The 26,909-nt window shown below is 41.2% G+C and overlaps 1 protein-coding gene and 1 long non-coding RNA gene across 3 annotated transcripts in view; both read right to left on the reverse strand.

Annotated features, from left to right (window-relative positions):
• Positions 1–3,537: 3,537 nt before the first annotated feature.
• LOC128079367 (uncharacterized) lies at positions 3,538–20,433 on the reverse strand. Its single transcript, XR_008206086.1, has 3 exons — positions 20,294–20,433; positions 5,920–6,008; positions 3,538–4,250 (listed from the first exon to the last, which is right to left on the reverse strand). It is a non-coding gene; the product is annotated as an uncharacterized LOC128079367 (long non-coding RNA).
• A 3,370-nt stretch (positions 20,434–23,803) lies between these two features.
• Positions 23,804–26,909, reverse strand: part of PPP1R14C (protein phosphatase 1 regulatory inhibitor subunit 14C) — a 51,139-nt gene continuing 48,033 nt past the window's right edge. For both annotated transcript variants that reach the window (XM_052680487.1, XM_052680477.1), the window contains one exon: positions 23,804–25,137. In XM_052680487.1, the coding sequence (XP_052536447.1) occupies positions 25,063–25,137 (75 nt within the window). In that variant the 3' untranslated portion in view covers positions 23,804–25,062. The remainder of the gene's footprint in view (positions 25,138–26,909) is intronic.

The following is a 26,909-nucleotide window of genomic DNA, read 5'->3' on the forward strand; positions in this document are numbered from 1 at the left end:
TACAGTTTGTTCTTGACAAATTCATAATGGATGATACAAACTTTCTTGTTTCCTCAGGGCTGTCCACAAAAATCTGTTTAACTATTTGTTTCAGACATTTGCAGAGAACAGAAGCTAAGTGACTGATTAGAAATAATTCTCCAGTTCCCCCCTCTCCCTCCTTTTTTTTTAAATTATAAATTAAAAAACACACCTGTCATTTTCTACCCCCCTGGACTCTGCCTGACTCTTCTGTCACCAGAACTGTTTTGTCTCCCAGAGGACAGTGAGCTGTATCATTCTGTGATCACCATTACATAAATTGCCCTCCAAAACGAAATCCTCAGCTCTCCATACTAGTTAGAAATAAATGTTAAGGACTTACCCTCCAAGTTGCTTTCACTAGCTCTGTATCAAAACTATCCACCAGCACATTAAAACCTGGATGAACCATCTGTGACCTGTCATCTTTTGTTTTCAACAAATGCTTGGTAATTAAACTCTCATTAACACCACATCCTGCTCTGAATGATTCAGTGAGTTCAGTTTTGCTGGGACATCTCTGCCGATCTTCTAGCAGCAGGCAAATTACATTGGTGATTTGTCAGCCTGAGGGAATGAGCTGTACAGTTTCAGGGAAAAAATCGCCTACTATCATTAGAAAACACAGAAAGGGAGAGAGCAAAAATAAACATTTACCTGAATTACGAAGTAGATGCTAAAAGAAGACACACTGCAGCATCATATTACCAACACACAGGTTCTTTGTTGCGCTCTGACTCAATTTTTTCTACTAGCAAAGGCCACGCAAAGAAGGAAAGAATAGGTTCACAGAATAACCTGACTTAGAAAGAACCCACAAGGTTAAAGTCCAACTCCTTCAAACATCAATAAGAATTTAGACTTTGTGTATGAAAGCACAGGAAATGCATTATTGGAGCAGAACTGTGGTGAATCCTAGGTAAGCACAATGAATATGTCAGTTGGATTCCCCAGTTCATGTCGTTTGATAAAGATATAAAATTTGAAGAGCAAGGCAGGATGTCGTTGCAGAGATGAAGACTTTCCAAGATAATTGTGTTTATCATCTTCACTTTCAGTGACTTTGCTCTTTCTTACAATGCCTGGCCAGGTGTGGAAATCAAACTCATTGCTCTGTACATTCCTGGATCCTTTATTGCCCTATTTTATAGGTAGGAATTACATTAGTAATTCTACTGTTCTTGGCCACGTCCAGCAGTGGGTTGGATAGGCAGAATTTCACCATGGAGTTACTTCTGTAGCCCAAGCTGCATGCTTTCTAGTCCCAGGGACTTATTAACATACCTGACTGGTCTAGCCCAATCTGGCTCCTCAATCCTCCCTGCTGTGAAAAAGGCGTTGGGCATAGGAATCTCCTCAGCAGAAGAGAAGACCAATGCAAATAAAAATAAATTGCTCTCATGGAGCCCAGTGGAGCTCACAGAAGTACTGAGAGAATTTTTCATCTTTGGTTAGCAAGTGATCTTACCAATTCCATGTCCAGCTTCCTGCCTCTGACACATCTGAAGAACTCTTTATTAGCAGCTCAGGCATCTTTTCCAAGGCTACCTTTGAGTCATTTGTATGGGGGAGTTTTTGTCTTCCTACTTGCCTGTTTACATTTGACCTGCCATGTAGGCAGGTCATGAGGGCCCCTCATTTGGACAATTTTTCCATTTTTTAATACCAAATCTCTTCTTGTGATATCCCTGACTTTTCTTCCATAAAGGAATTTTACTGGACTTACATTTTGTTTTCTTAAAAAGTTACCTAAGCTTGTAACACATCTTTTTTTTTCTAGAAGCCTCCAGTTTTCTCACTTTCTAGTTTACTGCTTTCAAGGTTGTTTTATTCTGTTGCTGCCTTTTTTTTACAAGATATTTCATTTATACTGAGTTGCCTTTCTTGAAATTTAATATCCATGTTCTGTTAATTTGTCTTGCTCTCACTAAAATTTGGATAGGTAGAGACAGATGTTACAGAGCTTACGGATGCCTCTTGAAGCAGGCACCACGCACACTTGGAACCAGTGACAGGTCAGTGTCTTACAGCTTGCTCTAGGAAACAGCCACATAACATGTCAAAATTTGTTACCTCTGCACCTTGCCCTAGCACTGTGTCAGTCCAGTCTATAGAGGGAGGTTGCAGGTACACACTTTACTGCCTGTCTTAAAACTGCAGTTCCTTTCATTTCATGGAACATTTCCTGGTCATGTCATGATCATTGGTCTTCAACCTGAGAAGGAGATCATCGGTATGATCCTATTACAAAACCTCATTATTTGGTATTCCATAGCAATCTTTTTTCCTTGGAGCATTTTTGTGCTGTTACATTCATGTTACCCTCCAAATACAGTGGCACTTCCCAGCCAATATAGCCTGTTTTATCATGCCTGCAAGATTGGTAGCATGGCAACACTATATCCCACTCCTTAACCTCCTCCCACTATGTCTTGGGATGGCTACTCCATTAGGTCAGCCCTTTGAGCCCTACCATTCTTTTGCCCCCTTCCTTTTTAGGCAAAAGGAACTGCTGTAAAACCACATGCATGCTTTGCCTGAACTCTGTTGCTCAGCACTGCTGGTCAAGGGAGACCACAACAAATCTAATTTTCCTTGTTTATTACAATTTAACTCGCCCTTTTTTTCCTTCCCAATCTTTTCAGAGGTATACAGCTTGGCTTCAAGCCATTGCACAGCCTTACAGGCTGCACAGCTCCATCTTGTTCCAGGAACTTCCTCATTTTCCAACATGTTTTAATACTGTCTCTCTGCTCCTTTGCTTCCTCTGTGCACTGGGGTTCTTTGCTTGCTTCCTAAGCCCTGTTTATGGCCCTGATAATATTTTAGACAGCACAGGACCCCAGTCTGCTGCCTCATAGAACATTCCTTTATTGGCATCAACAGTGACTACAACTGCTAGCTTCTTGTGGCGCACTGAACAGACCTCTCATGTGGTCCACTGCCTCTATGCATGACAGGCAGGTTACAATGCACTTCACACATCCACCTGTCCACTTGCCTGTTCCAGGGGGTTATCACTCACAGCACAGCTTGTGCAATTTTGCGGGGGACTCACCACTCTCCTTCTGGCCTTCTTTTCAACCTTCAGCTTAAGTTTCTCTTGGTTTTGAAACATTCTGGCACTCAAATGGCATTAGATGGCTGTTGTTTAGGCAACAGAATTGAGATCCTTAGAAATGTGAGGTTTGGCACTGAACAGTAGAGAAAGGATCCCAAGCTAGAAACACAGAGATGCTTTTGGCACAGCTAGCTACAAAATACAATAGATGCTACTTCCGCTGAGTAAAATAAGGATGAATAAAAGAGAGTTAAAAATCCTTTTTTGAAAGCAGAGTGATTTTTCTTGATCAATTTGATGCAAAGGCAGCTGCTAAAAAATATTTTACGGTAGCAAGAAAAATGGAAATGGCAACAAAAAAGCAGCCAAAGTCTCTGTGCCTGGTGCATTCTTTCAGGCTGCCACTAGTACACACCTCCTAGCAGGAATCAACTTTTGTTAGCCACACCAAAAAAGGTAGAAAAAAGTAAAAAAAAGAATCCTAGAATACTGATTTTGAAATCAGAATTTTAATTATTCCTTTCCAGCAGGTTTTATAACCTTGTCACATTATTGGTTACACACTACACACTTTGTTATAAGCCCCATTTAGCTATTAGTCTCTTTTGAATTTGTACATTGATTTAGTCATGAATGATAGGATCTCAGACAGAACATCTGTTGTGGTTTAATCCAGCAGCAGCTGACCATCACATAGTCATTCACTTACTCCCAATCCTTCCCAACCCCCCTAGGATGTGGGAAGAGAATCAGAAAAAAAAAATACAAACTAACAAAGCAGAGCTTGTGGACTGAGATAAAAAATATTTACTAAGACAGGAAAGGAAGATGAAAGGAGAATAATAACAATAAAGATATAATACATATACACACAAAACAAGTGGTGCACAAAACAATTGCTGACCAATGCTCAGCCAATCCCCAAGCAGCAGCTGCTTGCCCAACAAACTCCCCACCTTTTTTTTTTGTTTTTACATTTTTTCACATGAGGTCACATGATATGTAATATTCCTTTGGCCATTTTAGGTCAGTTGTCCTGGTTCTGTCCCCTCCTAGCTCTTTGTGACCCCTCAGTTCTCTTTACTGGCAGTTGAAGAAGTTGACACGTCTTTGGATCTGTGCAGTGCTGCTCAGCAACAACTAAAATGTCGCTGCATTATCGACATTGCTTTTCTCCCATATCCAAAATATAGCATTATATCAGGAACCATAAGGAAGAAAAAAAAAGTCACTGCTGAAACCAGGACAATATTATAGATAATTATTTCCAACCTTATAAAGGCAAATAAAAATGCCATTAAAGCCTTAATTTCTAGTACACAGTCACTAAGGTCTTCGTGAGGTAGTGTCTGTTCTTTTGGAGGCATTTAACATCTACACAAAAAAATTGAAAGGAGACAATCTTGCTGAAGAACACATAATCAAACTGCTTTGCTTCTTCATACAGCTACAGATTCTGCACGTTCTTTCCAAATACAATACAGATTTGAAAATGCATCAGTTTTCTATACAAAAATGCTCTTCCACACGGCCAAGGACATAGCATAGTGCCACAGCACATTGTACTGTACACTCACATACTGTGTCACTCATTCTCCATTAAACCTTTGTTTTTCTGTGTTTTATATTGGTTCTGTTTTTGCAGTCTGGCTCCAAGGCCAGTGAGAGCTGTGGAAAGGTCTTCCTGGGATTTCTCACAGAATTTCACAGACCATGCACTTTACATTTATGGCACTTTGGTAATTTATGCTTTTTGTGGGTGTGCCTTTACAAAGAAGCACGTACTTAGAATTTGTGAAATAGCTCCATTTTGGGATATGCAGAGCTACACATTACAAAATATAGGACAGCCAAAAGGAAAAGATGTTCTTCAAATGATGTAATCTGACAGGGCAATCCATACTTAATGCAGATTAATAAAAGTGGACTTAGTATGAACTTAATAAGTACTTCTGACTTGGGCATGACTGTGATCACAGGTTCTCTGGGGACAAAATATAAATTGCACAGCCAACTCTGGAAAGTTTGTGGAGCTAAGAAGCATTACACACTGGACATAATACTGACTCAGATTATATTCTCAGCTTTCCAGAAGGCATTTTATAATTAATACAGCAATGTGCAAGGGGACTAAGTCCTCTTTTGAACCGTTTTGCAGTGTCAGTCTTTAACTTCTGTGAAATTCTTCCTAATCAACAATTAAATAGGAACCTGGCTGAGGTTGAGGCCTGTATTATATAAGAAAAAAGTATCAGAGAAGAATTTGAACAGACAACCAAAGCCTCAGTAGGAGGCTACAGCACAAATTTGCCAACTCTAACAACATGTATTCAGGCACCAAACAGAATTAAGCTCTAATTAAAGAAGTCAAGGAAATACCATTTTTGCCCCAAGCCAGCACCCAGAGAAGTGGTTCAATGTTTTTTTCCATTAGTCTTTCATTTCACAGACATTTTTCTTTACCAAAGATGAAGAAATCTTAGGCGTTGCAGTGATACAAAAAGGTGCCACTGGATCAGCAGTGCCCATCTTTCTGCATCTGTGCTGAACTCAAACCACAGAGTAGATCTCTTGTTCATTGTCCTCAGTGCTGACAGAAGTTAACCCTCATGTCTTGGGAAAACTACACAGTGAGTTGTTAGCATTCTGCCCACACGAGTCCTTCCTGCCACTGTGCTGGGGCATTGTGCTCCTGGCACTGCATCTCACAAACCACCCTATAATGCTGCAGCACTGCGTTGGGTGCCAGCCACATATCTCCCCAAAACTATTTGATTTCATTGGTAGATGTAACAAGTATTTAATGTAAAACTTCAGAACAAAAATGTATATCTTACCCTTTTGAAGTAAAGATGCATGGGATAGCAGTAATGAAATGCAAAGGTGATGGGCTGAAACTCAGAGGGCTGAGTCTGTATCTTACTTTCTGTTAGACAAACAAAAAAAAAAACAACCCTATTTTAACACATAGGAACAATTCCTTATTTATAAATGCTGAATAGCCTTGGTTCCCATCCAAAACCTAAATAAATCCAAATTTCAACCTGATGAGAATTTTTTTTTTAATCAAAAACAGGAAGGAAAAAAAAAGAGTCACAAGCTTATTCTCAAAGTGATGTGAAATGTGGTAACCAGAAGCTGCACAATGTGAGATTAGAAAACCATACAAAATGGTGAAAGTGTGTATATCAAACTTGATTTTTCACAGCTCTACCAAGCATAAAAGTGCTACTTCAGTGAAAGATATTATTAGAATTTGTAATGCTCTTGCCATGGAAATAGCTATCATGTCACCACCAGGATTATGGCTGAGTGGACAAATAAGAAGAGCAGATGATACATGAAAGCAGTAGAGATGGGAGCATTTTTCAGAATTAGACAGCAATGACAAGGGAAATGAAAATGACATGTAAGGTCTAATTGGAATTCCTTTAGTTATTTGCAAAGGATATTAAAAAACCTTTTTTTCAAAAGCACTCTTATCAACATTTTCTTCAGGAATTAGAGTACAGCATAATTTGGTCAGAACATAAGCATATTAATTTTTCATTTCAGGAACAGGTGGCAGCAAGCTTGCATATACTGACGCCAGCCCATGAGCAGTTGGCCCAGTCACAGCTTATCAAAGCCAGGAGCAGAGGGCAAAGGTCTGGACACACAAGATCCACAGCTATAACCCTGTGGCATATACTTGCCAGCATGCTAGTGTTTACAATTAGAAGACCAGAGCACCAAGCTTCTGGAGCTGGCTCATGTTCACTCTCCCAGAAATGGTTTCCAGATTTATAGTCCCTGTAGTTCTGACACTATCAGGCAGAGAAAGTCAGACCCAGTGTTTTCAATTTTCCCCTGCTCTTATGGAGCATTGAACTGTAAATGTCAAGTGCTTCTTCAGGTGCAACAAGGAAGGATCAGCAAGTGCACTCAGCATGCAGTTTGGGTACAGCAAGAAAGTGCTCACCAGCAGAGGCTCCACAGTGGGGAGACAAGCATAATAGGTGATTCAGAGGGGGCAAAATCTGGCCTTTCCAATCTAGTAAGAAGTGTCACATACCATTCATGTTCTTAGCATCTTCTAATGGAGACAGGAAGTCTCAGAAGTTACTTCTGCTGGGGAAGACAGTTTCAAAGCAAAGAAGAAAAGCTGTTCAAGTCAATCCATCTGGATGCAATCAGAATCATCACTTCACCCAATGGATGAGCAACAATCATAACTCTCATGGACAGGATAGACTGTTAATTTTCCCTGATTCTTCAGAGTACTTGAAATCAGTCTTACCCAAATCATTTCTCAGAGGGGACAGGCCCAAATACTCAGATCACAGCATTTATTCTTCATTGATTCCTACATCACAGACAGGCAGTACAATTGCCCCTTTCTTTCTCCCACTGTTTTGCATGAATTGCCAAAATCACAGCCAACTGTGTAATATGAGTAAACATGAGGAAAAAGAAAAAAAAAATCTAACCTTGCAACATTCATGATTTCTTCACAACAAAGACTAAGACAGTGATCATTGCATTGGGATTTGCCAGGGCTGAGCCTGGAAAGAAAAATTGCGCAAGGGAGTTGATGAATGACAAATAGGCCCTGTGAAACCTGACTTAACTTTAAGTTCACTCTGCTTTCAGCAGGCAGTTGAATTAACTGACCTCCAAATACTCTTTCCAGTACAACTACTTTTAAGGATGTATCAGAACAACTGACTTATTACACTCAACCATTTCTAGTTGTCCCAACGAGCAGTATGCCCATCAGAATCTTAGTGAAGTCTCTTAGTGTCTTCTAAGAACACCCTGATCTGTATTCTCAATTCTTGTTGGACTGTTCTTACTACAACCATCAGGAATACTGAGAGTCTTTGGAATGAAATGAACTTGAGTAGGGGCTGCAGAGTTCCCCTTCACAGTGCTTACTGAAGGGCTCATGTTATTCCTTTGCACAGAGAAAAATTTATCTCTTTGGCAGAAGAACAGGACATACCAGAGAAAGAAAACCCTTCTTTACTAGCCCTCCCCATCCTTACTGCCAAACAAGGAAATGACACAAGGGCTATGAGCATTCATCATCCAGAGTACAAGGAAAAGCGTAGGAAAACAGATCCTAGTAAAGGCCAGAGGGGAAAGTGCTGTTTAACCAAGAGCAGTATTTGCAGTAAAAGCACCATATTTGCTGCCTACATAACACAGGAACAAGGGTTATTGATTCATCATTAAATGAGTTTTGGGCAGATACATGTTTTTAAGAAAATTAGGAACATTTAGACCTAAATATAACATTTCAAAATAGCAATTTAAAACATAATTTAGAATGTTTAGTATAATTCTTCAACCATTTCATCATTTTGATTGAGACAGCCATATACTCCACAGAGACAAGAAGTTCTAATAGGCCTACAGTCCTGCCCCTTGAATTGGGATCAGACACTGCTACCTGGCCCAGGAACTCCTCTCCAAGCAGTCACTGTAACCAAGTACCTAAGGAAAAGCAGAAATAAGACTAGCTTCTACAATTCTTCTCCGTAAGACAGTCCCACCTGTTCAATAGTACCAGCTGGGGTTTGTCCTGAATCAGAGTGCTACAAGGGGGGTTTTTTGGTGCCTTTTTTTTTTTTTTTTTTTTTTTTTTTTTTTTTTAAACACAAATGAGGAAGTCTTTCTCCATTGAGCTTCATTCTCTATTGAGCTTTCAGCACCCACAACATCCTGTGATAGACTTCAAGTCAGCTACCTGCAGTGCAGGGAACCTCACATTTCCTTTGGTCTGAAACTGGATTGATTACCATCATCTGATGTCTCAGTTTTTGTATTAGTTGAGTTCTGATCCTCTTTACTTTCCTCACGATTTTGTAAGCTTATGTCTTATCCACCTTTATACCCCTATTTTCTTCTCTGTTATCACCTTCTCACCCGTACAGAAGGCTTACCACACCTTGGATCATCCTTGCTATCCATTTTCTGAATCTTCTCCAGATCTACCACAACCTGTTAGAGGCAAAAGGATCAGAACTGTACAGAAAATTCAAGATGATAAATGTACACAAAAGCATTCAGTTCACTTCCTTCTCCAATACATTAATAACTCCTTGTTTTGGATATGCTTTTTTGACCATAACAGTACCAGACAGTACCTACTTTTTCAGGAACTCCTTACAACTCTAAATTAAGCTCCTGAAATACAGTGTCCAGCCCTCTCAGATCCCTCTTCTAATCTCTGGGTTATTATTTTATATGTGGATTTGGAGTTGTTCAGTTTCTCATGAGCATCACTTAACATCAACCACACTGCATTTCATTTGTCTCTTTTTTTGTCACTTATTTGCTCTGTCTCAGTCTTGTGAGGTCCTTCCTTCACGTATCCTCCTTACTAATTTGAAGGCTATCACCACATTTTGTCAGCTCAAAACTGACCACCTATTTCAGGTCAAGTATAGTTCTGCTGAACTGCACAGATCCCCAGGAACTCCCCTGGTGATCTTGCTGTACTGCGAGAACTCCACAATTTCTCCTACAGTGGTTCCTGACTTTAAACCATATAAGGATTTTCTTCCTCTGGGGTAGACACAGATGACATTCTGGGAGGTACCAAGTCTGTATCCCCTACCCTGTGCTAGGCTCCAAGTTTGGAGCTTGTTCTGCTGGGCTCAGCATCTCTCACACTGCATTCAGAGCCATATCTCTGAATTTCATTGAGTGCGTCACCAACATTGCTGCCCCACAAAGAAAACACACAAAGATACAGTGTGTGCCTGCACCCATTCCTTACATACCAGCTGCCTGCTAAATTTAAAGATGGGCTACAAATATACCAGTACAGTGTTAGCAAGATTCTCTCCTGGTGCCAGGGGCAAAGGAGAGACTGTTCTGAAAGGAGCAGCAGCACAGCCCCTTCCTGCTCAGACTTGCTTGCCCCACACTGAGCACAGCATGGAACAGGGGAGAAAATACTGGGGAAAAATACAAGTAAATCTCTTCTAGCAGTTGGTCTCATTTACTGTATGGTCTTTGTGATGCGCCCATGTCCACATCTTTTTTTCCCCCCACAAAAGAACTCTTCGTTTACTGAATGGAGGAACTGGGTTTCACTTAGCAGTTACTCACTATTTTGCTTTTCTTTATTGAGCACAATTTAATCTGTGCTCTGAAGGAAAAATTAGTCATTTCCTCCAATGTTTTCAAGGCTGTCACTCCTATCAGGTCTCTGGGCACATCAGAAACATTCAGATGTCAAAGGGGAAAAATGTGTGCAAACTTTGCCGGGGTTCAGATGTGCAGCTGTCTGCTACCACTCCAAAAAGAAGCACAACCAAGAGCTGAACCTGGTTTGTTTCTTTCATCACCTGCAGCACCAGGGAAGATGGGACATTTTGCCCGAGGCTTTCACATGTGCCTTCTGACTGGGGGAAACATTAGAAGAATCTTGGGTTTTCATTGTGTGCTATGGAGTAAAGGTTGCTTTGATGGATAGCGCTTTGGATGGATGAGCTCTGCTCATGATCCAGCACTTACACTCCTTCACCTCTCAAAGAGAAAATACAGAAGCACTAAAGCTTCTCAAATCAAAAAGTCACTTCAAAAAGCAATTTCAGAAAGTAACTGGACCTTTTTTCAGCACAGTCTCAGTAATACTTCCCACTGCAGGTCTGCAGATCCAAAGAGCTGCCAGCAGGAAAGGAGCTGCTCTCCTAGCACAGCAGGGTCCCCAGCAAAGCCAGCTCAGGACAGCCACGGCTTTGCCTGACTCAGTCTCAAAAATCTCCAGTGCTCTTCTGGCACTTATCCTGTGCTGCATCCCTCTCTGCTTCCTCGGGTCCCACCAAGCATCCCATGGTGCAGTCTGGGAGCACTACCCCTTGACACATGGGCCAGCACTAACAAGAAGGATCCAGATCCATCACATTTATGACTCTTCTAGTATTTGCGCACCTCAGCCTGTTCTGTGTCATCTGTGGCTAGATGGCCTCCCTCAATTCTGAGTTGATCTATATTTACTCTGAATTTCTTTCAGAAGCCAGCATACTTGCAGGATTCCTTCTTGCCGCCCTTAAAGTCTGCCTCAGGTCTTTGCTCCAGCTGGGCTTTCATCCTCCGGATTTTGTCCTTTAGCATGCAAGCAATACCATTAGGTCCTTCTATCACATGTCCCTGCTTCCATCTTCTGCAAGCTCCTAGTCTTGTCCCAGTCTTCTTGAAGTGCTGTTTGTCAGAGTCAGCCTGAGGCAGACACAGTTGATATGGAAAATTACAGCCCATCATAGTTTCTCAGCTATAAGTAACTGAAACCAGCATCTTACAATGAGCAGGGTCAGGAAATTCTAATCATTGGTAACTCTACCCTTCCCACCTATAATTATTTATTGTCACATATTGCAGCCATGCACTGTGCTCTGGCCAGACTTATGCAATCCTTTTAAGCAACCTTAACATGCATTTGTGTTACTCATATAAATATAGCATTGATGTATCCTAGTAAATACCCAAACTTTCTCTGAATAATGCATTACCTTCATTCTTCCTAATATGCAGCCTTAGCCATTTTTTACTTTATTTCCATGGTTTTAATCTTCTTCTCCCCCTAGTTAGAACTCATTTTATGCTTTCCAGCTCCTGCTGAGTTCTTTTATTTGGACTTTTATTACATCTAATATTACTTGTCTGTATTCTGTTCCACTTTTCCTCACCTGACCTTAAGCTGTTCCCTGTCTCCCAGGCTCATCCTTCTCCTTCTCTCCCTCATATACATGCTGCTTCCTTGCCTCTCCTTTTCACAGGTAGTCAGTTCTCATCCTCATTCCTCCTCTCAGAGGTCCCTCTTCTGGCTGGGCCCACCTCTTGCTGACACACATCTTGTTTCAGCAATGGGGATGTTTTCAGCTTTCTTTGCCATGGAGAGAGTAGGTTTGCTGTCTGCTCTCTTTGGCAACATCCACTCACACAGAAGGAACACTGTCACTCTGTCAGAGAGCTGGCTCCAACCCACAAGGACATGCCACAGTGAGATTTGCCCACAATGAATGCATATCTAGAAAGGAAGGAGGGGGGAAGTGCCCAGCTCCATGGTGGCTGGCAGAGATGGCAGCCCCCAGCCCACACCACTGTTGAACCAGCAGCACCAGGTAGGAGCCGGCCTGGAGCCCTGCACATTGCCCAGAGCAGCCAGATGGGCTCCTGTCATGGTGTGGATCACCGATTTGTTTTTAACTGTTTAAAAATTAAGTGCATCCTTACCCTTTTAGTTACTCATGTTTGTTTGCTTTGCTCTGCTAGTTAAGTACTAAATATTTTAAATGGGCTTGCAAGGTACTGCTTAACAGCAAGTGTGGTCACTGCTGTGCATTAATAATTTAAAAGCCCAGGAATAAAAATAAAACCTACAGCAATGTATTGTTTAACCTTGCTATCCTGCCTCTGCACAGGCACATGGAGGTGATAGGAGCTGACTCCTGAGGCAGTACATGAGGACAGCCCTCCTTCTCTCTCCCTCCTCCTGCCTCTCCAGACATCTATCAGACAAGCACCTGCAATACTGACAGTGGGCTGCTTTGCTCCCCCAACATTTTCACTCTGCACAGAGGGTGGCCTGCTCCTCACCACAATGGGAAGCAGGTGGTCATACCAACTCTGCAGCAGCCATGACTTATCAAGGGCCAGGCCATTCTTTCTCATTTAGACAAATTCTCACCAACGTTTCAGTTTTTACTGCAAGTAATGGCTACGCTTGCCTCTTCAGCAACTCTCCTTGCAGATGCATACTCACATTTGCTAGTGTGCACAACAAGGCCCTCACTCAGGCGATAGCAGTAGGAGAGAGCAAATGCCTGTGGGGGATGAGAGCAGGCTTGTAAAGGGGAGCTGAGTGCCTGACATCACATCACCTACCAGCCCACCCAGTGGGGCTGGCACATGGAAGCAGATGAGGAAGGTACCAAGCCATCAAACCATTTTGTGCACCCACAGCTGAGGGAGGGTGTTCCATGCCTTTGCAAGTACAACGTGGAATATCTGAGTCAGACAACAAAAACTTTGCCAAAATAAGTTTCCCATCCATAGGATTATTTGTTGTTATTATTTTAAGTACAAAAGCATGCTTGTACTTAGATACAAGGAAAGAAGGGGGAGGGGGAAGAAACAAGCAAAATACAAAAAAATTATTACAGACTCCTAAATGGAAACCCAGCATTGCCTCAGGTAACCTGGCCTGGGGAGGCACTGCTGGGTAACAATGATACAAACAATGCAGGCAGAATTTTAAAAATAGTAGCATGGCAATTATTAGCACACACATTTGCTATTCCCCTCCAGCTCTGTAACCCGAGAGAGGTCTGTTTCTGCCAAGCAAAATGTAAGGCATGTACTGTAGGTAGCATTAGCCTTGTAAGTACAGCCCTTCCCATACTGTTAAAAATAACTTTTCCTGCCTCTGCACACCAGACCTCAGGGCTGTTTTTTTTTTTCTCCATGTTAAAACATTGGCACTGTTTTGAGGCTGAGAATGTTGTGTGGCCCATTCACCATACATAAGACATTCACAACATAAAACAGCCAGGTGCCTCAACCCATTGATTCTGGCAGCACCCTCAGCACGAAGTCAGCCCTGTGTATAGCTAGGAGGGACTTGAGGCACAGAAGGTGCTCTGCAAAGCCACACCTGGACCTATGAGCTCAGCAGCAAGCTGAAAGCTCAGTGTGTGGAGCTGGTGGGATCCCTCTGCCAGCCGTGATTTCCTTCCTTCAGCCACTCCACTTACAGGAAGGCTTCAGCTGGCCTGTCTCCCAAGCTGGACCAAGCCTTGGCAAATCTGAATGGACATGCACCAAAGCACCCTAATGTATCCAGCTTTAAAAAAGAGCAATAAACAAGACTAGAACTAGAATAAGCACACAAGAAATCCTGCACATACTACTTCCTTCCCAGAGCAGATGCAGCACTTGCACTGTGCCTTTCAGGCTGCCCACTGGGCTGGAAACCTCACAGAAGAGCACGCGCTCAGGCATCTCCTTCCTCCTGGCTGGGTCAGGACACCCTGCAGTGCTCTGTACCTCCCGGCAAAGCCTAGAAACCCCTCACAGCACTCACACCTCACTTCTTTTTTTACACACGCATTACCACCCACTCACACAGAAAGGTCAACATCTACCAAGCCCTGGTGGCAGCTCTGCTGCAAAGCCTGCTATAAAAATCAGATGTCCCTTCAGAAAGCAGTGGTTTATGTAACCATGAAACTTGTTTTTTTTAATTATTATCATTTATTTACCTTTTGTGGCACTCGGCAGTCACAGCTACTGCCAAAACAGATTCCCACTGTTAATTCATGATGTTATTATCAACAGGCAGCAAGTGAGTTTGGGAGCCTTACCCTCACTGTGCCCTGGATGCAAAACATTGTGAAGACAGACTTACAGTATTTCTTTTAAAAATTAAATTAAATTGTCCATGCAGGAACACCAAGCAATCAAAGCCCTTCAAATGAGTAGTTATCACTGACCTTAATGACAGTGCAGCAGAACAAGTGGTACATGTATGAGGACATCCTTAGTTAGGCTGCACTGTTTAGACTGCAGCAGCTTGCATTTGCTCATATAGCTTTTCCCTGTGCTTCTTCTAATTCTCTGGACAGATAAAGATTATTTTCCCATTATTAATCATCAAATACCTTATTCTCATCTAAGCCTTTGAACTCTACCCAAACAACAGTGGTCCCTCAGCAGGGTTCAATTTGCTTCACCTGCCATAGCTATTCCTAACTAGCGATCTCATGCTATATAGTTCACATCGATTTTCATTTTTCAAAGGTATTTTAAGAAAATTATCAGACTATTTACGACATACATCAGTGAACAACTAAGAGGTAATGGAGGAGAGGAAGAGAGCAGAAGAGACACTAGCAAGGCACCTCAGCAGCCATCAGGTGCACACCTTGAGCAGTGAGAGCACCAACCCTCAGGATCAGGAGGAGTCAGCATGCCATCCATGCTGGGATGCATGAGGCTAAGGTGGATCCTGCTGCCAGAAGGCTGGTCCAGCCCAGTGGGAGGTGTTGGAAAGCCACTGAGCCAGCAGCAGGATCCCTCCAGCTCTGCTTTCTCTCTGCCAGGTGCTGCCAGCTTCCTGCAGTCTCCTTCTGGATATGTTTGACATGGCAGCTGCTGAAAGAACCAAAACTACTACTCTAGGAAAACAGAAAAAGGGATGAAGAATGCTGATATACTGTTAGATACTTCCAGAATTGTGTGCAGGAAACTGCTGTCCTGACAAGCCTTGCTGCCTGAGCCTGTGAAGGGTGCTGGGGGTTGAGCTCAAGGCTTCTCTTTTCCTCTCCAAAGAGAATCACCACAATCTGTTTAGACAACATGGCCTAATATTGGATGCAAGAGAGTGTGTGAGGGGTAATGCTCACAGTTCCCTCCAGGCAACAGCTTGTGCTGCACACAAAACCTTCATTCCTTCCACCATGATGACCTCCTCAGCAGGAGGTGCAGTGCTGGGCCTCATCCTGACATGGCTGCTGGTCAAGCACCAATGGCACAGCCCTCCAAGAAGCAGAACCTTGTCTGGGTTTGGGACCCTGGGACCCACTGGCATTGCTGCACGCAGTGCACGAGGTTCCATATTTTTCATCTGGGCCCTTGGAGCCCTTTCAGTGCTATTTGAGAGGGAATTCTAATCAGCAGGAAAACAAGGCATTGCTCATTTCAAACTGCTCTTGGGGCAGTCACGCACATGTTCTATAAGATAATCCATAATCGAAGCTCTGAACAGAAGGCAACCCCTGGTTGCCTATTTCATCCTTCTGCAGCACACAGGCCCAGTCAAACTATGAACAACTGTGATTATTTTTCCTTGTCTAAATGTGGCATTCCTTAAAGCAGAGAGAGAAGGATTTTGCATGACTAAAGGGAAAAGTATGCATGTATGGAAAAACACATGGCTAACTGAACTATGCACCCACCTGCCACTTGCAGAAAAAGGTTACCATGATGTGTTGTCATCTTAGTTTACTCCCTCAGCCTACAGATGTGTGGATCCATCTCCCAAATTCTTTCCTGTGGCTCTGAAATCAAGGCCAGGATGGACGGGGTCCCGGGCAACCTGATCTGAATGTGTATGTTTGGTGGCCCTGCTAGGCAGGGGGGTTGGAACTACATGATCCTTGAGGTCCCTTCCAACCCGGGTGATTCTGTGAAATCTCCTGCCAAGATTCTAACTGTCAGCTACCACTGATTTATGTGGTATGATTATTATGAGAGTTGTTTGCTTGCAATGACTCTTAACAACAGACAGGCCAGCATTTGACAGCTTTTTCCTGTCCCCAAAAGGCAAAATTTGGAAGTATAGTTGGTTGGGGCATTAGCTAGGCTCCACTGCAACACACTTTTGATCTAAACGCATTGTTCAAACTAGGTTGCTTCAATAATTTATATCTTAAAAACAAAACAAAAAACAAAAAAAACCAAGCTGCTTGTTTCCAGCATCCACCCAAGAATCATTTTGTCCAAAGTCCCAATGGAGTCCAGCAATGCACAGAAGTGAAATATGAATGCCATCAATCACTAATCAAACTTAAAGAACAGATACTATCTAGCGAATTAAACCAGTAGCTTGCATTTAACGGGGTATAGAGTAAACTACATCAACTCTAAACTCACCCAATGCCAGCATATTCCCATATTATCTAGCATGCCTCCCTCATGAGTTTTCATGCTCATGCAGACTTGGAGTCATACCAGTGCAGGGGAAACTTCCACGGGCTATGTGGAGTGCACAAAGAAGGGCACCTTTAACTATAGATGTGCTTTCTTGATTGCTCCCAACCTGAATGTTATTATCACAAGCACAACATCCTTACTAGGATTCCTGTTCCTGAAATTGCTGGAGACAGGGAAGTCTTGGTCCTCACTTAAAAGGAAGCTTCAGGCCCTCATCTGCAGACCAAAAGGTTTACAAGCAGCCCCTGAGGAAGCATGTCAAGAAACAATGACAAATCAACATACATTATAAAAGACTCAGTACCTCAGAGTGTCTCACTCACTTAACTCATGATTTTTTGAGCATTTGAGATGGGTAAGGTTCAAACAGGGAATAAACTTTCCAAGAAGTGGAAGTTGAGCATATTTCTGTGTTGTACCTGCTATGTGATCTAGGCTCCCAGTCCCAATGCCTAATTGACAGCTGCTCTCAATCTCTAATTAGCAAGAGTCAGTGGTCAGATAGAAAGTTTCTGGCCTCTTAACATTATTTTTTTCTAAAAGCCAGCCTCATACACGAGCCTAATCTTAGATTCTGAACCAACTCACTGTTTTTTCACATGTTTCCTGACTAAATAAATGAACCCATACTCCTATGGAAGATTTTGGTTTTGTAGAAAAGAAAAGATCTGAAACTCATAGCTGTGGCTGGGCATGATAGCCTAGCTTTCTTAAACAAAGAAAACAATGGAATAGCATAGGATTGACTGGCTTATTTGACCTCTCTTAAGTCCTTCTCTAGTTAACTTTACTGTTACGCAGAGGTGATAGAATTTTGAAACACTTTAATTACTGCTGCAAAAGTTACGAGAACAACAGAAAGCATTCTGAGGGAAAACATTTAGATCAGAACCAACTGTAGCCAAAAAATAAAAGCTATAAGAAATAAAGTATTAAAAGAAGGAAGCATCTAACAAGATCAAGCTGAAAAAGTCATACTAATTTCAGAAAGCACTCAGATTTTCAGATTAGAGAGGTAACCAGAGGGAAAATGATAAACAATTATCACTTCACTCAACCCTAGCAGTAAAACTCTTGCTTATATTTCATGAGCTGACATTTTTAAACACTTTGCCCTTGTAACAAGGATAGAAAATTTAGCTTTGGAGTGATTAAGTGGTGAGCTCAATGTGCAGCTACACAGACAAAAAAATAATCAATACAATATGCTAAGTGGTAGCACTTGACTAAGGCACATGGGAGAACAAGAAAGAGAGCAGGCATTTGAGGTAGACCATTAAAATCCCAAGGACATTATATAACATGCACTACTGAGGTACACTGTTGATATGGAAACAGAAACACTTTTGATAAAGAGGAGACTCTTAACGATAAGTTATAGTGTGCATAGCCTTTTTCCAACATATGACTATTTGGTGCTTGATTTAAGTCTAGCCCAGTACCAGAAAAAATTCTCCAAAGTAATACATTAAAGCCTTTCTGATGACTGAGAAAGCTGTATTAAAAGGACAGCTGGAGTGTAGGAGGCAAAAATTGTACAAGTCTAGACAAAAGAACATTAAACATCTTTATTTCCTCTCAAAATCCAGAATCTGGATCAAAATCGGGTCAGTTCATAATAGCATAAGTACAGCTAAATCTGTGTTCAAGAGACATGGTTTTTAGATTCACATATCAAAACACCTGAGTTGGCAACAAACTCTTGACCCTCACAGATGAAGGACTTATTTCTTTTTTCCTAATATCAAGGCTGAAAAGCTGTAGTATTTCTTACTGGTTGGGACAGCAGAGACTGCACGCACCACAACCACTGCAGGGTGGAAGAGGGTGATACAGCCTGCCAGTGCTCTGCCTGACACACGGCCTTATTAGCAGGCCAAGCATTGCATTCAGAGTTGAGCAGATTAGCTAGGATTTGATTACGGAAGTGTACTTCTATCTGCATTACACCCCAAGCATTTGCATTCAGCACTCTGCTGAGCCTGCTGCCTGGACCCAGCACAAGTTCAATGGAGTATGGTGGGAGGACATTTATCTTCTTTCAAAGTGTTAAGCTCAGGAGGAATGAACAGCTTTTCTCCAAAGGGTACAAAGACAGTCAACACTTGGCAAGTTTGTGCACCTGCCACTGGTTATTTCTTGTCTTTTGTGTTTCATGCTTTTTGGTTTCTATGTTCTGCTTCATCCTCAGGCTTCCAAACAGGACCATTTCTGTGGCCTCATCCAGCTGGTACTAGAGCATCTCCCAGATATTGGGGGAAGAAAACTCTACAAGCCTCAATAATCTTCTTTTTTTCCCCAGAATGTACAAGAAATCACTCAAACAGCTCCAAGACCGTTATTCTCTCCTTACTGTATGTGGCTGAGTTACATTTACACACTGAAAACTTAATTGGGAAAGTGACATAAAGAAATAAGGGAGAAAGTGAATATGTTTCATTAGCATGCGACTATAATTCAGAAGACACTTAAATTTACAGCAGCCTTTCAAGGCTTTCAGATTGATCGGCACAGGCAGCACAGCCTCCATGGCAAAAATAGCATCAGATCACACATTTCCCACTTTCACTGAATAGTAAAAGGTACTTAGGAGAAATAAGCTACTAAACTTGAAGGAATAGGGAATATTGATGCAGGTTATAAAGAAATGCATCATGACAGTACTGGAGGTGATGTGTGCTAACACTGATCTAGTAACTATTGTTTAGGTAGGCTTGGATTTAAGGCTACAGAAACAAGAGAAGACATGCAGTACATTGAAGATCATTAGTTGCAAGAACAAGGCAAGAAACTGCTTGAGGGCTCACTCTAGTACAGGATAGGTCCAACTCCACTTCTGGTTTAGTATGGCAGTCAAACCAGAAGACATGGGATCCTTTGCATTTCCATTGTTAAGGCAATACATCATCACACTCCACTCACAGAAGGTTTTTCCAGGTACTACCAAATAAAGTCTGTTACCTGCACTTCTAAAGTTACTTTCAGTCTTAAATACATATTTTAAAAGCTTAGTTTCTTTCATTTTAAAGAGAAATTTTCAGTTTCTGTTGGAAGACAGAAAAGCCTGTAAGAAGCATAAGTTAATACCTGAGCAAATTTTATCACTATACCAAAAAGATTAAGCAGAAAAAAAAATATCCCAACAACAGTAGGTAAGGTTATAACTAGCAACATCAAAACTTTATAAACACTCTGTATTTATACTGATAGCAGAGTTCACCAGTGACAAAAAGATTCTGCAAATCTAGGTGCTTTCTAAGCACATTTTCTTTGCTACAATTTGTCTCTACCTTTTGATTGCAGCATTAATTACACACCTGCACCTGTTACCATCAAGAAAAAGGAAAGAGAACACAATTCTGGAAAATATTTGAAGGAAACGTCTAGAGTTTTAAGGTCTTTGACCATTGTTACAATCATGGCAGAAGGGCAATACAGGAGCATAACAACAATGAAACTAGCACAGATTGAACAGTGTTACAAAGGAAAAGGAAAAACACTCACCCTTCTCCAAAGAAATAGGCTTGCAGGAAAGACTCCATAAAGGAGGGATCTCCAACTGGAGACCTTTCCCTAGTGGCAGTCAGCCCTTAAATGAGGTCTAAGAAAGGTGCAGCCAGGCTCCACCCCTTCAGGTCACACAGCTGAATTGCCTTCATCTGTGCTCCCAAGGCTGAGTCCTTTCCCCAAGTGCTCAATCAGTGGTTCAAGTCCTGACTCAACAGTTACTATACAACCATCTCAATTGAACTGAAGAAGAACTTATTTATAAAAGCATCCAATTTCAACTTGAGGATACCAACAAATGATGATACCATTTATCCATACAGTATCAGGCTCAGTGCTTTTCACTCTCTCTACCAAATCAGTCCATTTCTATCTACTCACAAATTTCCCTTCCTTAATCTTCCAAGCCTTCCTCTTCATTATGCTTTTCTCCAATAAATGATTATATATTCCTCATTTTCTCTCCAAATTGAAATACAAATGCTGCTCTAAAATTAATGCTTCCTATTTTATTATGTCAGCCCATGACGTCAGAGGTGGATGTTGGTGGTATGGCAGTAGAGGTTGAACCTTTCCACCAGTATTGCATTACATGTTGTTGCCATGCAACAGACAGCAGCAGAGAGACAGTCTGACAGAATGGTGTCTGACATGGAAGCACATATAAACAAAAAATGTGCTGCTGAATTCTTCAATGAGTGAAAAATTGCACCTAGTGATATTAATTGATGTTTACTGAATGTTTATAGAAACCAAACAGAGGAGGGTGGTGCATTTCAGCAGTGCAGACAGTGACTGTGGATCATCACCATTAGGGCAGATATTTACGAGTGTGGTATTTAGACTCTTGTTGGTAAAAATGCATAGCTACTGGCAGTTACTGCATTGAAAAAACAGTGTAGCTGAGAATTTGCTCTATCGTTGTCTATTGTGCTTTTTGTACCTGTTATAGTTTCTATGGAAATAAAAAGGATGCATTACTTTTGGAGTGATGCAAGACTCTTGTCAGTCTTCTTACTAGCGGAACATGTAACAGGACAAATTTCTTACTGATTTTTTGAGACTTCCAAGTACTTCAACTACTTTCTGGCTCCTCAAAATCTCAACATCCTTTATAAATGACAGAATCATTGCATGCATTTATTCAGTACCTGTTTAGCATCTGTGGAAGATGCTGGTGATGGCAAATCCTATGCAGAGTCAATTAATCCTTGTGTTATAGCACTTCACCAAGAGTTCAAGTACAACTCTTTGTTCAGAACTAGGCCTGTATACTCTTCCAGTTTCCATGCAACAGGTGCACTGTTCATACGGCCCCTCGTGCTTTTTTCCCCTGGAGCATATTTACATTAAGGCTTATATACATTAAGGCCTTAATACAGCAAATTCACTTCAGAGTTGCCAAGTAATTCAATTTCCACACATATTGCCAGAGAAAAGCGCAAAAGACTCTTCAAATGCTCACAGTGTCCAAGAGACCAAAGTGCACAAGAAGAACATATTTGAAAGAAAATATTTTGCTCCCACCTTTCTTGGTCATATTCTCCAAAAATAGAGAAAATTAAGATCCTCTCTATCCTCTGTGTTCCCCCAGATGATCCCTGCACAAACTTCAGGAGTAAAACCCACCACAGGAATAATTGCAGTAAAGGGTAAAAATCAAGACTGGAAGTAGAAGGCTCATCTTATTTCTTATGTCCTAAAGGAATCCTGTCACACCACGATGCATGCTGATTACAAGCACTTTCTCCTTCTAAGTCAACTAGAAGACATCATCACACTGTCAGCTCCTGCTGTAAAACATGCAAAGGCTAATTATGCCACAAGGCATACCCCAGGAACACACACTCTCACAGGCAACCTTGATTACTGGAGAGGCATTTCAATGCCAAAGCAAAAAAACTCAGCTTTGCTACATATTTATTTCAGGGCACATCAGTTCCTTTCATTATACCATTTAAAACCCCACAGAAGCACTCACTGCAGACTTGGCCCACATAAGGAAAGTGGCCCAGCCACAGCAGTGAAGAGTTTCGGCTAAGATTTAACTTCACATTGTTTCAGCAACAGTGTGCTATTGATATGCCCCTTGAATATTTCCCAAAGCCAAGAACACCCACACAGTATAAAGACATAAATCTCAAAGAAATCTTTGTGAATGGCTTGGTTCTTCCCCACAGCCACTGAAGCCAAGAGCATCTCTGCTCAGTAAAAAGCAATGAAAAGGAAACCCTGTAACTCTCTAGTAAAATCATGCCAGCTGCAAACTATAGTTTAGTTTTTGGTCACTGACACTTGTAAGATAGCAACACATGTAGAGCTGGAGGAGAGGAAGCCTCTCACAAAAGTAAATGTCCCATCCACATATGGCAGAAGACAGTGTGGGCTATCCCAGTGTTTGTTGTTTCCAAGTCTACCACTGATCTCCCCCAACTGCTTTCAAAAAAGTAGGCTGCTATTTTCCACAACTGCAATGCAAGAAAAAGACAACAAAAAATGTAAACAGGCAACACATACGGGCATTTTTAGCTGAGTAAGGTGAGGAAAAATTATTTACAGAGTGTCATTTTGCTACAGGATAAAAGAGATAACAGGCATAGTTGCCGTTACACAACAAGATATATTACACTAGAAGAAAAAAATGTACATATTTGAAATTGTAAGTGGAATCATACACTGTATCTCTGAATGTAGAAATGACCCTAATCTTTCTGTTCTGACTGGGGGTTGTTTCTAAATATCACCTGCAATATGTAGACAGCTGTAACTGCCTCAGATCCTCAACAAGGAGCACAGACCAAGGAGAGAATCTCCTTGTGATGAGAGGTCATCTACCATGGGCCTCTTTCTGAAGACTTCCCATTGATAACACTGACAGCAACTGCAAGAAACAGCAACATAAAAACAGCAGCAATCACAAACCACCCCTGCTGAAATTCCCAGAGCTCATTTCACATGTCATAAAAAAAAAAAATAATAAAAATTACAAGTCTCCATTAGAAACCAGTGTAGAATTGCAGCTTCACCAAGGTACAAGATTTAAACTTGACTTGCTGCAAGGCAAAACAACCAAGTCTTTTCTCAGGGCTGCTAAAATTCCTTAAGGCAAATTAAGAGAGGTATGGAAGAGAAGAAAGGTGGACAGCCCTGCTGCCAGACTTTCAATAGAGAACTGCGTGTCACCCACTGGTAAGCCCTGCTCACCTAACCTCTAGGGGAAGGCAAAAAGGAAGCAGCAGTACTTATCTGAAAACATTTCCAAGATTTCTCTTCGTTTTAATTCTTCAGGGCACAGGGAAAGCATGCCTCATCTGTAGACTTTCAAAAGGCTATTCACCAGGTCACAGAAATTTGGCTGGGTGATACTGAGCTGAGTCTTTTGTTGTACATTAAAAGCCAGTTGGGATCTACGCAGCTGGATTCCCATGTACTTACCACCTGCCAGGCTTCTCGTTCTGGTAAGAAAGTCCATTTACCAACCTATTCAGCAACAGTAAAGTGTACATGTAACAAGTCACAAGTTGTTCCATTTATTTGAGTAAATATCTGGTAAATAAAATCATCGGTAAACATTACAAAATTAAATACATTAAAAAAGCTTGCCAGTATACATAAAATTCACAAACATGTACTTCTTTTGAAAAATAAAATATGTTCAGAGCACCCTTGATATAAAATGCCTGACTAGTGTCACCTACCAGCATATGGTAGCTTATTGAACATTTCAGATAGGACATTTTCCAGGAGGGAGCAGGGATCTCTCTTCTGTTCTCGCTTTTACAAGAGATCCACATTATAAAGTCTCCCCAGGTTCTCAGAGCAGAGCCACAAACAAAGACTATAATAACCTTTGTCTACTTGAACAGGAGAGGAATCTTGATTAAGACCACATCACTAAATGCAAGACAGTGCTTTAAAGTCATTTTGGCAGCACTGCCTTTTCCTCCATTGTGAAGCAGCTTTTAAGTGGTGATGGACATTTCTCTAGATATGACTGCAGGCCCTTTTTCAGCATAGGTTTGCACAGTTCCAAGACACCGTGAGGTGGAAAGGAAATGATCTGGCAAAGCATCAAAGTTAAAATAACATTAAATCTACAAATTAAGCCCTTAGAATTCCCAATTCTCATATGCTGCAGTCTAAATAAGGAGATATGAAGAAATTTTTCACTGGGCTGCTTTAACGGTACTTAGAAAAATGGCAGCACTCATTTTAGTAATCTAAATCGGTATGTTGTGGTAGCATATTTGCAATAACCACCATTTAAATAATTTACTGTAACAAACTTTTCCTTCCATCCATGTGAAACAGTCAGTATTCACAATCCACTTTATAATTTATATACAGACAAGCACAAGAAATTTGACATCCATGAGTTAAATGTACAACCAACTTAAAAAACATTATCCAACTAGTCACAAGGAGAAGTCTCCTAGCTCTGTAAATGTACAAGATCTTCTGGTTTACCACGTAGGCTTGCTGCCTTTCATCACTAACTCTTGGATTCTTCACTTGCTTCTGTAATCCTCAAGCGAAAGTTGAGCAGCATCCAAAATGTTGATATTCTCGATTTAAAAAATAAAAATAAAAATAAAAATTGACACTTAAAAAAGAACCCTTAAAACACACAAAAGAAATTCCTTGAGTCAAAACTGAATGAAATCAAAAAAGTTGTGGAGAAAGACAGGTATTTTAATAAAGGTCTTGTATTCAAAGTCCCATTTCCCTTGCCATGTCTTTTACAGAGTGCTACTACTTCGAGTTATTTATATACTCTTCTTTTGAGGGGGACTGAGTTTTCTCATTCCTCTTATCCGAGTTAGCAGCTCTTTGATAAATTCCTAGGAAAAAAAGATTAGAAAATGAGTAATCTTTATGATCCCGTAATACCACGATTTTGAGTTTTAAAAAAATTCAAAGCAAACTGTACATTTTGCTTTAAGCTTTTACTGCTAAGCTGAAATTTCTTTAGCCTGATATCCGGGAATCTTATATGCATACTCTTGTCACATAGTGAAGGTGTGAATTAGTGATTTTTTCTCTGTGTGAGCGTGCTGCTTTAGTTGCTAGTCATCTCCCAGCCTTTTATTAGCCTTCTACCAACTGTTGAATGAGATAAAATCTATGATGGGATACCATGCAAACAGCCAAAGGAGAATGTCACAGTTTCAGCCTGCACAGAAATCAAACAAAAGAGGTGTTTGTTTCACCATTTTCCAGCCTGGCACAAGCATTTTGGCTGGCTGCTCATTCAGCTGGAAAAGAAAGCTAGTCTGGCTGAAAAATCAACTGTTTTCCTGTTGCCCTGTTAACTTCCAAACTGGTTCACCCTCTGACCAGACTCACCGCTCAGCTCTGCACCAACTAATGCCAGTCTGAGGCAGTGTAGGGGCAAGGGGCTAGAGGTAGCACCACTGGCTTATTCTGAGTGAAAGACTGGGGTAACACTGGGCAAAATGCTGGGCAAAACTTGTGATGGAGCTCAGTGATCAACATTATTGTGAAACAAAAGACGTTAATGGGCCAGATCTTTGTTTACACTGATAACTTCCTCAGCTTCAGTGGATTTCCTTTTTAAAAAAAAAAAATTGTGAAAGAGCAGAAGCTTAAAGAATTATACCATTATACACCAAAAGAATTTCAGATAATAACTGCAGGCCTGCTAAAAGCTATATCACCCCTTACTGTCACACTGGGAGAACAATGTTTATCTATGGTACTATGTATACACTCACAAAAGGGTTCTTATCTAGAAATCATTTAGCTATGAACATGGAATGTAATTATGGATTTAGTCAGTTGGGTTGATGTGAAAGGTCAAAAAAGCATGACTACCTAGCCAAGTGCTTGAGGCTAAACATGCCAGTGAGCAAGGTCACCACCTAAATGACAACACAGTACCTTTCCAAAAAGAGTCACACTGAAACACACATTATACAGGTGCTGAAGTGTGCATACAGAAAGTCTCCGTAAATGGGTATTTGAGAGGGGCAAGTGTTTTTTTTTTTTCCTGGCACACTTACTGCACTGCATATACTGTCTTATCATTACTTAAATACCCACACCAGCTGTGGTTTCAAGTATCAACAGCAAAAGCAAAGCAACAGCTATCTCAGTGTGGGTTATAAAAGCTCACCAGGAACATTATGTATCATAGTGTGGTACTCACAAACCAGCTAGATCAATACCCGCACATGAATACACTTGTGCAGATCAACAGCATACATCCCCTATGAATAGGCATATAGCTTGAAGGGATGATTGGAAAAGTGCATTGTTAAGATCCCAAATTCTCCCTCTCTATCGCTTAAAAGCTGTATTTTTTCAATATGTGCACAGGTCACTGCAACAGTATCCACTCAGATTTGTTAGAATACAACACTTAACCACTGAGAAATCAAAAAAGGAGGAAGACAGTTCTACCCTGAAAATCCACAGCATTTATTGCACTGTGCATTGATCCTGTGTTACTCTTTCATCATCCTGAAGGCCTGTAAACAACACAAAACTAACACAGCATGATGCTGTTTGAAAGAAGAAGTTCTTCATTCAGAGGGCAGCAAGGCACTGGCAAAGGCTGCCCAGAGAAGCCGTGGATGCCCCATCCCTGGAT

This window comes from Tympanuchus pallidicinctus, unplaced genomic scaffold, assembly GCF_026119805.1.
Source record: "Tympanuchus pallidicinctus isolate F22 unplaced genomic scaffold, pur_lepc_1.0 scaffold1, whole genome shotgun sequence".
Taxonomy (NCBI): Eukaryota; Metazoa; Chordata; class Aves; order Galliformes; family Phasianidae; genus Tympanuchus; species Tympanuchus pallidicinctus.